Below are 14,155 nucleotides of genomic sequence, written 5' to 3' on the forward strand. Positions count from 1 at the left end.
ATGGAGTACTATTTAGCCATAAAAAGAATGCAATCTTGCCATTTGCATCAACATGGATGGAACTGGAGGCTATTATGTTAAGTGAAATAAGCTGGGCACAGAAAGACACATATCTCATGTTCTCACTCATTTATGAGAGCCAAAAGGTGAATCTCACAGATGTAAAGAGTAGAATGATGGTTACCAGAGGCTGGGAAGGGTGGGTCAGTTGTGGGGGAGTGAAGAGAGGTTGGTAATGCATACCAAAGTACAGTTACATAGAAGAAACACGTTCTAGTATTCCATAGCACAGCAGGGTAACAATGGTTAATACATTTTATTATATATTTCAAAATAGCTAGAAGATTTAAAATGTTTACAATACAAAGAAATGATAAATGAGGTGACGGATATCCAAAATATCCTGATCTAACCATTACACATTATATGTATGTATCAACATATCACATATACCCCATAAATATGTATAATTATGTATCAATTAAAAACAATAAAAATGCAGTAATAACCATACCTCAAAAGAAATGGATTGTATTCCAACAAATTTAGTTCGAATCTCTGCTTTGCAACTTTTTTTAGTTGTGTAACATTGGGGAAATCTACTTACCCTTTCTGATTTAGTTTCTCATGTGTAAATGCGAATTTCTTTCACTCTCTTGCTTTCTCTCCCCCTTTCTCAAAACACATTCTCCCTCTCTGTGCCCAGATTATGGTAAGTTATTAGTAAATAAACATCTACATTGCATGCTGTTCAGCTAATAGAGTAAGTCCCAGTCATTCTTTTTTTTTTTTTTTTTTTTTTTTTTTGAGACGGAGTCTCGCTCTGTCACCCGGCTGGAGTGCAGTGGCCGGATCTCAGCTCACTGCAAGCTCCGCCTCCCGGGTTTACGCCATTCTCCTGCCTCAGCCTCCGGAGTATCTGGGACTACAGGCGCCCGCCACCTCGCCCAGCTAGTTTTTTGTATTTTTTAGTAGAGACGGGGTTTCACCGGGCTAGCCAGGATGGTCTCGATCTGCTGACCTCGTGATCCGCCCGTCTCGGCCTCCCAAAGTGCTGGGATTACAGGCTTGAGCCACCGCGCCCGGCCCATTCTTGAACCTTTCTAATGTTTGGCACTTCTTACCAGTTCCTCCTTCCTTGAACTCATGTCTCTACTGGCTTTTGTGGTCTGTTTCTCTGTTGTTATTCTGATTGTTCTGATTGCCCCTTCTCAGTCTCCTATACAGATTGTGTCTCCAGATTATTGTGTCTGCTCTACCAATTACATTTCTTAAATATTGATTTCCCCACAGTTTCATCTGTGGTTCCTCTTGTCTTCTTACCTCCTATATTTCTTTTGGTATAAGTCATCTCTTCCAATTGCTCTAGCACTTTGATGTCTTACAAATATTACTAGCACTCAAGCTAACGTGTAAAAACTCAGTTCTCCTTAGTTCCTCCTACGAACAGGTGCTCCTTGTCTTTTGAATGCCATCCATACAGTTTCATCCTCAACTTCTTCCTCTTTACCATTCCCCATATGTGGTTCCCAAGTCGTATGCTTTCTCGTATTTCTAATGTCTTTTCCACCTCTTTTCTTTCCATCCCCATATCCACTGCCGTGGCCACCATCTTTATTATTTCTCTCTTTGATTATTTCAAAAGATTACTGCTGAATTTTTCCACCTCCCATTTTGTTTCCTCTAATCCACATACTCCCTTGCCACCAGGCTGCTCTTTCTATAATACAAAACTGCAGATACCACCTCTCTGCATATATATTTTTAGTGGTTCTCAAGAGACTTTAAGAAAGAGCCCATCCTAGGCTGTCATATGTGATTCTGTTGACCTCTCCAGACTCATGTACACCCTCTCTACTGTAGCTATGTCTCCAGGATGCTTCCTCATCGCACGTATTTCACTGATTTCAGTCGTATGTTTACATGTCTGGCTCCAGAATGGAATTTCTTCCAGAGTAACAATTCTATGTATCTTTCTATCTCTATGGTCTAGCACCTTATTAGTACCTAGCAGAAACACAGATGCTATTTGTTGAATGAGTGAATGAAGTACAGCATAGTGTTTTAGACACTTATTATATTAGAAATAATATGTTTGTTTGTACTCTGGTGCATGAGTTCTTTTAGCTAAAGAATTGTATTATTCATTTTGAAAGTAGCCCACATTTCCTAGTACAGTGTTATGGAGTCAGAAGACCTGGCATACATGTCTCATGAATAAACAAACACTACTACCAAGCAGGAAAATCTAGGGGATCGCTGCTTAATCACACATGGCTCCCTCCATGAGAAGACAGTCTCTACTAAAGGGCCCATGGAAATACATGGAGTTCAATTTGAAGAAAATATGAGAGGAAATAATTGGAAAAAAGAATCTGTGAGAACACCAATATGAAACTTGGTATCTAACTGTGTCTGCTAGAGAGAATTGCTACTTCCTCTGGCTTTTATGATACTTTCTGATATTGAGACTGGAAAGTTTTTCAATGCTAGAAATGCTAGAAGATATTGGGGGGAACACATGGGTGTCAGAAATAAAATGATTTTAAAGTTTATCTTTTCTTGACAGCTTTCTGGCTGCTTAGCATTGTGCACATTAGCATTTCTAAGACTCAATTTCCGAATTTGTAGGATGTTAGTAAAATAGCAGCAATCATTTATTGAATGCTTATTATGTTTTAGGTACTGTGTTAATATTTAACATAGATTGCTGGTTATAAAAATCACAACATCTTTGAGTTAGGAGTTATTAGTATTACATTATGCTATTATACAATATCAGATTAATATATAATATGGTATAATGTTATTGAACAGATTGATTTCAGTGAAGATTAGCTTATAAATATTATACTGTATGATGTTATACATAACATTCTTATATGCTCTTTTGTAGGTTAAAAAAATGTGTGACAAGAAAGTTTAGAGAACCTACTCAAACTCAAAGAGAAATCAGAGAATAAATTCTCAAAACTGGAAGCCACCTACAGCATCCATACCCTTCAGCCCTGTACTATGTGATGTGCATCAAGAATGGAGCCACCAGCAGTATTTGTATGAACGTGAGGCAATGTGTGGCAGATGCTTGGTGCTTTGTAATATTTAGTAAAATAAGACAATAATAATGTAACTCTAATATTTGTTGTTCTTACTTGACTCTACATGCTCTAAGTTCAGAGCCAGGCAAGTGCTTCTTTTTCTTCTCTAACAGGATCTAGAAGTGTTCTTTATCTTTCATCTTTTCATAAGCTTATGTAGCCACATTAACTACTGTTACAATCAAAATATAGAATATTTCCAACACCTCACAATGTTTCTTCTGCCCCTTCCTAGTCAATCCCAATCCACATCCTCAAACACAAAACACACATTGAATTGTGTTCTCTCACTCTAGAGTACATTTGCCTTTTTTAAGGGCTTCATGTAAATCAAATCATACAGCATGTACTCTTTTAGCCTAGCTTACTTCACTCAACTTAATGTCTCTGAGATCCTTTTATGTTCATTCTTTTTACATTGCTCAGCAATGTTCCACTGTATGCATACACTAAAATGTGTTAATTCACTCATCTTTCATGGGCATTTGAGTTGTTTTCAGTTATTGACTAATAAAGAATATTTGTATACAAGTTATTGTGTATAAATATGTACCTGTTAAATTCATAAGAAACTGTCAACTGTTTTGCAAAATGATTGAACAATTTTAATGCCCATTGATGACATATGAGTTTTGGTTGCACCACATTCTAACACTTGTTTTTGTCAGTGTTTTTAATTTTAGTCACTGTGTTGGTGACTGTTCCTCTTAAATCTTAACTAATGTTAGAATTTCATAACATAGTTACATGTCCATCATATATATATTATCACTAGTGTAGCTTTTATTAAATTGTGGGCCATAATTCATAATGGGTTGAGACCAATATTTTCATGAAGAAAAACAGAAAAGAAAAAACATTTGGGTATATCACATGTAATATGGCAAATATTCATAAAGGCAGTAAAATCATCCCTAAGGGGGTAAAAATTGGGTATGAGGCCGGGGTGGGGCTGAAATCTTAGTATCTCAATGATTTTTGTCTCTCCAAAACCCAAGAAAATAATATTCCTTAATACTTAAATTCTCTTCGATTTTATTGGCCATTAAACGAACAGCATTGGCAATGGAACATACCCCAAGTATTTGCAATATATGAGCTATGAAATGGTGGTGACTAGATGGCTGTGACTGGAGGATTTTCTCTTGACTGACTGAGTGATTTCAAAGTCATTTACTAAGTGGTACCTATGTGGGCCTATTGGCTGCCATTGGTTGTCCTGTGAATATTGCTTATGCTTGGTCCTTGGTGTTTTCATGTGTGACTGGAGCTTTGAGAATTAAATAATAATAATTTATATTTTATTATTAATTCTACAAATGTTAGTCATACCATTACATGTCAAATGATGTAAATAAAAAGTTGGCAATATCTAAATTAATATTTATCAGCTATATAAGTTAAAAGTTGTTTTCTCGTACTAAGCAAAGTTAATAGTTAAGCTCTCCAAATATTTTTAAAGAAGCTATTTAAAAAAGTATTTTACTTTTGCTGGAAAAATAGTGATTTTGAATGATTTTATAAATTATTATATTTATATTATATGTTCATATCAACTGCTACTTTGCATATGTAATTTGAAATATTATAATTTATATAAGTAAATAGATTACCTTAAGTTTCTTGGCAAATACAATTATAAATTTATGTTAGCTGTTAAAAGATTAAAAATTTTTAATTTAAATGTTAACTTAAACATTTTATTTTGTCTTTTAACCCTACATTGAATAGAAAAGTAAACTTTATACTTCCTTTTTATATATAAAGCACAGATATACATATAGTGTAAAGAGAGACAGAGTATATTTGTGATATTAAAATTTTGTGGGGAAAGTGATTAGGAAAAAAATGTTTATAAAAGGATCCTTGGGGTTGTGATAATGAGAAAGCTTGAGCAGCACTATAATTAAGGACAATACTTTTAAATGATCATTTGTTTTAGTTTTATGCTTATACATAACTAATTACATGTGAAGTTATCTACCTATCTAATTTAAAACTCTCTAATATTGACATATATATACACACAGACACACACTATGTGTGTGTATAGCACACATCCTGCTTTGGAATATAAAATGTATTTCTTACTGTAAATAGTGGTTTTAAAAATACTGGAAAACACATGGATGAGGAAATGAATCAGACTTGGATATTAATGGTAATAATAAATCTGCCCTTTAATGACTACCTTCTGGGTACCAGACATTCTGCTAAGCATTGCATAAGCATTCAGTACTTCATTCAATCCTCTTTACATCTTTACAGTTTATATATAAGAAAACTGAGTTTCAGAGCCATAAAACACCTAGCTGATCATAAAGAATGAATTAGTGGTAAATCTGAATTCAGAATCAGATATGGCTTACTCTAAGACTCAGGCTTTTTTTGCTGTAGCTTCCTGTCTCTTCTTAACCTCAAATAGTGTATAGGATAGTTGTTATATGAATAAGTAATCATGAAAACATGGCAAATGCTATAAAATATATCCAGGAAATAAGTTATTTTATTTAACAAGCATTTATGTACATTGTTTAGTCAACAGCTTTGGAGTGTGATTTCCTCCTTCATCTGTAAAATAAGGCAAATGCTGCTGCTGACCTTCTAGATGATTTTGTTAAGGGTTAAATCAGACAATGCAGGTAAAGGGCTGAGAGCACAGGAACGGCTCAAGTATTTTTGAGTATTGTTGGCTGAATGTTGCAGAGGACATAAACTTACTGGAAACACTCTCATAATCCAGTTCCACGTGAGGATGAAGTTAATTCAGTGAGTGCTATGGGTATTCAAGAAGCAAAGGTGGCCGTGGTATTTAGACAAGACAAATGCAGGAGAAAGACCTTTAACTGAACTCTGAGAAAGGGAGAGGGCTTTGGAAAGGCAGAAAACAAGCCAGGGCCAGAACAGAAACAAGATACAGAGCAGGAAATGAGCTTGCCATTCTGGGAATAGGACTTGGTGAAACACAGACTGGGTGAATAATGGAAGACAAAACAAGAAAGGAAGACTGACACCAGAATAGGATGATGAGCAATTTGTGCTCAGTTCTTTGAGCAATTGAAAATCACTGTTTCTGGTGAGATGAATGAAATGATGCCTTTTAAAGCTTATTTCATAAAACAGTGACATTATACAACAGGAGAAAGACTGGATGCTTGAAAACTAGTATGAATATCACTGCATTAAATCAAAGACATGCATAATGAAGTGGATGATAATGGCAGTGATGGAAATGAAATATAAGTTTAGCTTGGAACACATATCTCCTCCTCCTCCAAACTAATCAATCGTATTTAGATGGAATAGAAGAAGAAGAAGTAAGGACAACTCTGTGATTTCAAGGCCTCAAAGAAAATGAGAAAACACTGCCATGAATAATGTAGAAATAAAGGATTTAACAAGTCTTTCTCTTTGTACTTACAGCTAATATAAGTACAAATATAGCAATAGAAGATAGATTTAGATAAAATATTATAAGTCAAAAATATGGTTAGATCTTCAAATGTCACTTTGGAAACCATGAGTATGGTTAAAACTCTCCAATGGCTAAAACTCTCAGAATGAAGGAGTCACTGAGGGCTTCTGCTCAGGGCTGAGGAACGTGAACAGAACTCTCAGGCCTGCGGGGATGAAACTGCACATACAGCATCCTCTTGAGTTCAGGTGGTAGTGGTCTCTTGCTTGTATTAGCATGCATCTATTCATAAATGGAAGATCTTTGCTTTCTCACATAAAAGGAGACAGATCTCTGTCACTCAAAGTAGGCTATCCTCCAGGTTTTCCTAAACTGTCCCTGGACAAACAAGGCGTCCCCCATCTGCCACACTAAGCAGAGCAGTACAACTTGATTCAGTGAGGAAGACCATGGTTGGCATATTATATTTATTGTTGAGTCTTTTAAAAATGCAAGGTTTTCTGAATTTTTTTTGTAATAAATATGTTTTTTGATCAATTTATTTATACATTTGTTACAAATGTTCGAGTTATGTAAGTTTCATCCACATGCACTGCATATCCTAAGGAACAAAGGTTGCATCCCTACTTTGGGGCAGAAAGCTCTCAGGTCTTAGGTAGTAATGCATATGAAATCATAATCAACTATTCACAGCGTCAGAATATGATCATATAGGAGAACATGATAAGTTCTCCTATATGATCACATGAAGTATATGCGGCCATTTGCCCCTCCAAAAAAAAAAAAAAAAAAAAAAAAGGATGGAAAGGAAACCTGAATAACAAATAACAAATAACGGTTTGAATATCAATTTGAAATGATACTAAAATAATTTTTTTCAAGTAATTAATCACTATTTCACTACTCAAACCTTGCTGAAATAAGAAACATGGAGATATATATACATATATATATATACACACACATATATATTTTTATATTTGAGATTGAAGAAAGCAACTGAATGCTAATAGATAAAAATTATTTACATTTACTTTTTCTTTTGGCCTAAAATCTTATCAAGGCTGAAATGTTTTGAGCTTTAATATGATTTATGAGTTGGCATATCTGATTTCAGGAACGTTAAATCAATTAAGCTACCTTACTGACATTTTATGAACACTGGTGGAATGTGTTTTATTTCACAGACATACTTCTTTTATATTGTGAATTACATTGCCTCTAAAATGCGCTTCCCACTGAATTTTAATTTTCAGTTTATTTTCATGGTATACTATACAAAATTTTGTCTTTGTTTTGTATTTGAAGCAGAGTATGTTATAGTAAATTTCACAAAGGTTATTTTAATAAACTTACGTTTACTTGAAAATAGTGTAATATTAGTAGAGGATGCAGAAAAAATAGATTTAATTCATACTCACTGTGGTAGTATTGCTGGCAGGGAACGTCTAATAATGGAATGAACTTGTCTGTAAACATCCAGTTTAGACATGCATCGGCAGGAAGTGTGATTGGCAAAACTGATTGTTACTGGTTTGGGGCCTTGAGAGAGAGGCACTGTAATTTCAAATAACTACAAAGAAGGGACAAAAAGAAGAAAAAATTATATAGATGCTATAAAGCACTTTTATGGTTCATACTGGAGTCCAAAAAAGAGTGAGATTAGCTCTATATAAGTAATACTGAATAATGTATGCAGGAAGCTATGTTTTTTATGATTATAAACTAAAAACTGTCTTGCTCCTAACCAGTATCTTTTATCAGAGTAATAAATACTCCATATGTTTATCTTATGTCACTAGTTATCCTAATTAGAATTAGGATAACCAACTAATGATTATAGAGCAGAGACGTGACAGACCAATGTGTTCAAGAAAAAATAACTGTTTCAAAGTTATAGATTCTTTGACATGAACATTTAAAATATCCCAGGGATTTAAAAAGTGTCACACACAGAAGCATCTTTGTGATTTAAGAGCAAAGCTATTGGCCACACAACCCAGAAATGCTTGGTTATGTCCTACTTTAAATAAACTGAATACACAGACATAACTTACATAGATGTAGAGTTAATTTTTACTAAATTTCTACCTCAATGTAGTTTTATATTTATTTCTTACAAACTGATTATATTTAAAAGAAAAAAACCACATTTATAATTTAATAGATGAAGCCATGTTTCTGCTATCTTGATAAAGTCATTATGAAAATAATGAGCTTGAAATAAGGTAGGAAATTTTACACAATTCTGAATTAATTAAACTTAAGTAAAACTAAGTAGATTTAAATTCCTAGGGTTCTTACACTCTAAATTACCAGTAAAAATGGTAAAAGTGAAATCTTGCCCACTAACTGCTTGATAAGATCAACTTGCAGTCATTTAACTATAATTGATCCATCTATTACTTGGTGTCTTCATGGCAATCTGAGCAGTGATAAAAAAGATGACAAACTTCAAAGCCTCGTGACTTGGCCTTTGCTGAAATTTCACGTCATCAGCTGAAGACCATTGAAAATATTTATGGGATAAGATTAGTTGCCAATTTCATCCACACCAACAAGGAGACTTTTAAAATGAATTCTGAACAATGAAATACAGAAATATCTAAATTATAAAATGCATCTTGTCTTCATTCAAGATGTATTCCTTATATATTTATTAAAAAATTTAGCTACTTTCTTGGGATACATACAGTATGCTTTAGAAGAAATAGGTACAGGGTTACAAACCCAGACAGGTGACTTTTATTAGCTCTCCCATTTATAAATAGTATAAATTTGGAAAATTCATTTAATTTCTCCAAGCTTTTTTTTTGTTGTTGATAATCAGTAAACTAAGGATAACATCTGACTCATTATTCTCGGGATATTACAAGGATTATATAAGCTAAATGAATCTGATATGTATATTATTTGCTATACAGATGTAAGTTATTACTATCTGGATAAATTCTCAAGATTCTAGGTATTCTCCACAATACTGTCTGTTCTGCGTAGATAACTACACTATGTGGCCTCAACATATGCCACTATTATGATTTTGACCAGTTTGTCATGTGAGAAGACATTCATTTACACAGATTGGATAAAATCTTTGATTAGGTGAAATACTGCAATGCCAGTAATCCTTTTCTTGATATATACGTATTTTAAGAGAGAATTCTGCAGTGTCTTCATAAGCTACAATTTTTCTATCTTTTAAGATGTCTACGGAATCTGTATTAAGAACTAGCACTATAGAAGACATATAAAGTGGTTTTAAAAAGAAGCAATTTTTAATAAACTTATAAAATTACTTACTTTTTATGTTTTTATAACTTACAATTTGATTATTTAAGCTCTGTAATAATGTAGATGGTAGGAAGGTGTACCTAAGATTTTAGATCTAGTAGGCAGTCACATATGTGTGAGTTTAGGAGAGCCATTGAAAAATCATGAACATTTAAGCTGTAATTGGAGTCTTGGACATTGAGGAGATTACTTGATGAGCATTCTAAATGAAATGAGAAAATGTCTAAGAAAAGAAACCCGGGGCATAGGAACATCTACGAAGTGGGAAGAGGCAAAGGAACTAGTGAATATGTTTGGGAAGAAGCATAACAATGATGGAGCATCAGGAGAGGAGACTGTCAAGGGGTTCCAGAGAAAGAGGGGAGAGCTTCAAACAAGTGTATGTGGTCACAGGGCCACATAGCTCTGGGAAATCAAATATAACAGGAATTGACAGGAGATAACCAGCACCTGGTGTGGTTCCAAGGGCTGTGGCAGGGCAGGGGCTGTAGAAAGGAAGCAGCAGTGGGTATGGGGGACAAGAAGAGGTACTCCATGTGACTAGAGGGAAAGGGCTCAAGTGGCTCAGACCAGCAGAAACAATTGTGCTTATACATACAGTGTTTGTAATCTGATATGGTTTGGATGTGTTTCTCCTCCAAATCTCATGTTGAAATGTAACTCCCAATGTTAGAGCTGGGACCTGGCGGGAGATGAATGGGTCATGGGACCAGATCCCTCATGAATGGCTTAGCACCATCCCCTTGGTAAGGAGTGAGATTTTGCTGTTAGTTCATGCCAGAGCTGGTTGTTTAAAGGAGTCTGGGACCTCTCCCTTCCCTCTCTTGCTCACACTCTGGCCATGTGACACACCAGCACCTCCTTCCACCAAGACTGCAAGCTTCCTGAGACATCACCAGAAGGTGAGCAAATGCCAGCATCATGCTTCCTGTACCTGCAGAACCATAAGCCAATTAAGCCTATTTTCTTTATAAATTACTCAGTCTTAGATATTCCTTTATAGCAATGCAAAAACAAGTAAGCAGGCACTGCAGGATTTGGCATTGTCTCCAGTGAAACCAGGCAGGACAGAGCCTGGTAGTGAAGGTAAGGTACTATTTGAGATAACTAACAGCCATTGTAGATTTTATGTTTTCCCACCCCTAACCCTTGGTAGCATCATTCCTGCCCCCACTGATGGCTGCCCTTCCAAATTCCGCCCCAGCCTGTTTTCCAAATGGTAGACAGATTGCAGTGAGCAGTATCAGTGATCATGGAGAGACCTCATCCACGCCTAGGTAGATAACGTTCACAAATCAGGATCCACCCGTGGGTACCTAGCATGAATTCAGGAACAGCAGCTTTGAAGAAAGTTCTGCTGAGATGAAGAATAGCTAATTCACATTAAGAAAGCATCCTCCTGGAAAACTAAGTGTGGTTCTATGATTTCAAAGGCTACAAGAAATGTAGTTTTGAATATACTGACTAAAAGAATAAGGAGGCAGGTAAAACAGCACTAAAACCAAATCACTGTTTAGAGAACTGTCTTTTCCTCTAAAGTGAAGACTTTTATAAGTGATAAAATGGAAGTACAGTTGGAGAGAAAAATTTTATTGCAGTTTAACTACTTAAAGGAAATAAAGGAAATCAAAACATAAAATAAAGGAATAAAAACCAAAATCTTAATAACTGATGTCTCATTTCTCTTTTATGTGTCTAAGAGGCAATCGGCAGGCTGAATTCAGTTAATTTTATCAAAAGGAACAGAGACTGAAAAATTAAAGTTAAAAATTTTTTTTCTTCTCTTGAAACACATCCTCTGTCCCCAAATTTTGACCTGCTACTTGACACCAGCGTGAAAAAATTTTAAGAGTCCAGAGAAAGATACCTTTGATAATATTAAAAGTAGAAAGAGTCTTGATAATTGAGTTTTATTTATCTATCAACTTCAGGAAAATTAGTAATATCTACTGGGAATATGCTGCCTGGGTATGTATTAAGATGTAATTGTACCTATACTAGCTCTTGTCACATACTAAAGAGGTCTCTTCAATTTTTCAGATTCTTTCTGTACTGGTCTCATGTGTGTATATTGATTGACTTATAATGTATAAATGATTACAGTTTCGACTGCTTTTTCAATAAATATAGTAAATTCTATTTTCTTGTTTACAGACCCCTTTGTTAATTTTTACATAGCTATATTTAATCCCTATGTTACTAAGAATTTCCATAAGCGTTTTTTCCTAATTAGATACTATATGCTTAAAAAATATACATTTTTGAACTAACAAAATAATAACTAGAAGTGCATTATAAACTCGCATGTTCCCCTACCAAAATAAATACATATCATTTTTCAAATCACTGGCAACTTCCCTACTCCACTAAATATGTAAGAATAAAGAAGAGTTTACTTAGTCTTGAGAAACAGACATTAATTAGAGTCCTGGATCTTCAATTTACTACTTCTGAGACTTGGAAAAATTAGCCAACTTCCCCAAGCCTCCATTTCATTACCTATAAAATAGGGATAATAATAATGGTGACTGCAGTGTAGTGTTTGGATTTCTCTTCCTCCTCTTCTTCCTCTTGTTCTTTATCATCATTCACATCAGCCAAGATTTAAATTTTTGTTAAAGAAATTCCAAATTTTAAATTTTCTATTTAAAATCTTTTCCTTGTTTGGTTTTCAATAACTATTTGTTGAGTACCTACATGATACCAAGCTCCTTGCTAGAATCTCAGGATAACAGTCATCAACAATGACCTTGCCTCTATGCAGCTGATCAGAAACCTGACAGTGAGGGCCGGCTGTGGTGACTCACGCCTGTAATCCCAGCACTTTGGGAGGCCGAGGTGGGCAGATCACTAGAGGTCAGGACTTCAAGACCAGCCTTGCCAGCATGGTGAAACCCCGTTTCTACTAAAAATACAAAGATTAGCCAGGTGGGGTGGCAGATGCCTGTAATCCCAGCTACTTGGGAGGCTGAGGCAGGAGAATCTCTTGAACCTGAGAGGCGGAGGTTGCAGTGAGCCCAGATTGTGCCACTGCACCTGCACTCCAGCCTGGGCAACAGAGGCGGACTCCCTCTCCAAAAAAAGAGAAAAAAGAAAAAGAAAAAAGGAAAAAAAAAAAGAAATCTCATGGTGTGGGTGAATGAGAAAATACATATACACAGAAAGAGATACTATGGTAGAATTTCTGAAATACCAAATAGCTTACCATAAACACTGGAATTTAATTCCATTATGCAATTTGTTCTTGCCATTAAATAATGATCTGAACTAACACAGTAACTAGAATTTTCTCTCAAAAGAGTTTAGATCTATCTAAACATATCAATGTTTGAAACAGTAACTAGATTATTTTAAGAAAACATGAATCATGATACTATTGTCAGACTATTTTGTGCTTTATTGTGTATATAATAGTATTTTCTGTTCTACATTTAAGTTCATAGAGCATAAACTTTATGTATTATGTTCAGTACTAGCTAATAACTCCAAGTATGTATGTTTATTTAGTAAATACTGATTGATGATGTATTTAACTGATGATATAATCTACTATAATTTGATATTTTGAAAACTATAATTTTTCTAAAACAGTTTTATACAATAAAGTGAACTGTTCTGGAACAATAAATAATATTACCTAGTGTCCAATGTAGGACACAAAAAAAAGTTGTAATAATACAATTCATTATGGAGTCTGATGTATACTTTAGGCATATAATACCAGCTGCTGGTTTTGGAGAAGATCAAAAGGACATATAAAAAATGGTAATTAAGCAAGGCTGGCAACTGGAAAAAACATCTGACTGTATATTCTGTAAAACTATAATAAACAAGAGGAAATGGAAAGTGTTTCCAACTGAGAGGTTCCCAGTTGTAATCTACTGGCATTCTTTAATAGGAATATTTAATAGTCAGTTCTCACCAACAAGAATGGAGATCAAATAAAGCCGCATTTTGAAACAATAGGTTGTTTACAGCCACATAGCAACGGCTGTAAAGCAACAATTCCTACTTGTACTTATCTTGCAGGCTATTCAAGAAAAAGGGGTAGAACTTCCTTACTGAGAAGATCTTGAGTTATAATTTAGTACTAAATTCTAAGTAATGTTTGTGTGGATACAAATATGACACAAAAAATGCCTTCCTCTAAAACACCATTATATCCTAAATATAACCAGTTTCTCTTCAGAACAAATCTCACCACCATATTTAATTTGAATATAAATATTCTAAACTTTAGTCCATTAAGTACATATATATGTACCCCCTGAAGAATATGATTAGTAACTGTGAAATCAGATTTTAAAACTACACAACATTTAAAGAAATAATCCCCCCAAATGGGAAAAAG

General features: G+C 34.7%; 1 protein-coding gene across 1 annotated transcript in view; it reads right to left on the reverse strand.

The window, feature by feature from the left end:
• The window catches only part of VEGFC (vascular endothelial growth factor C), a 120,159-nt gene that overhangs the window by 13,666 nt on the left and 92,338 nt on the right, over positions 1-14,155 (reverse strand). Inside the window, exon 4 of the mRNA XM_033215746.1 lies at positions 7,935-8,086. Within this exon, the coding sequence (XP_033071637.1) occupies positions 7,935-8,086 (152 nt within the window). The remainder of the gene's footprint in view (positions 1-7,934; positions 8,087-14,155) is intronic.

Source organism: Trachypithecus francoisi, unplaced genomic scaffold (assembly GCF_009764315.1).
Source record: "Trachypithecus francoisi isolate TF-2019V2 unplaced genomic scaffold, Tfra_2.0 Lachesis_group1, whole genome shotgun sequence".
NCBI lineage: Eukaryota > Metazoa > Chordata > Mammalia > Primates > Cercopithecidae > Trachypithecus > Trachypithecus francoisi.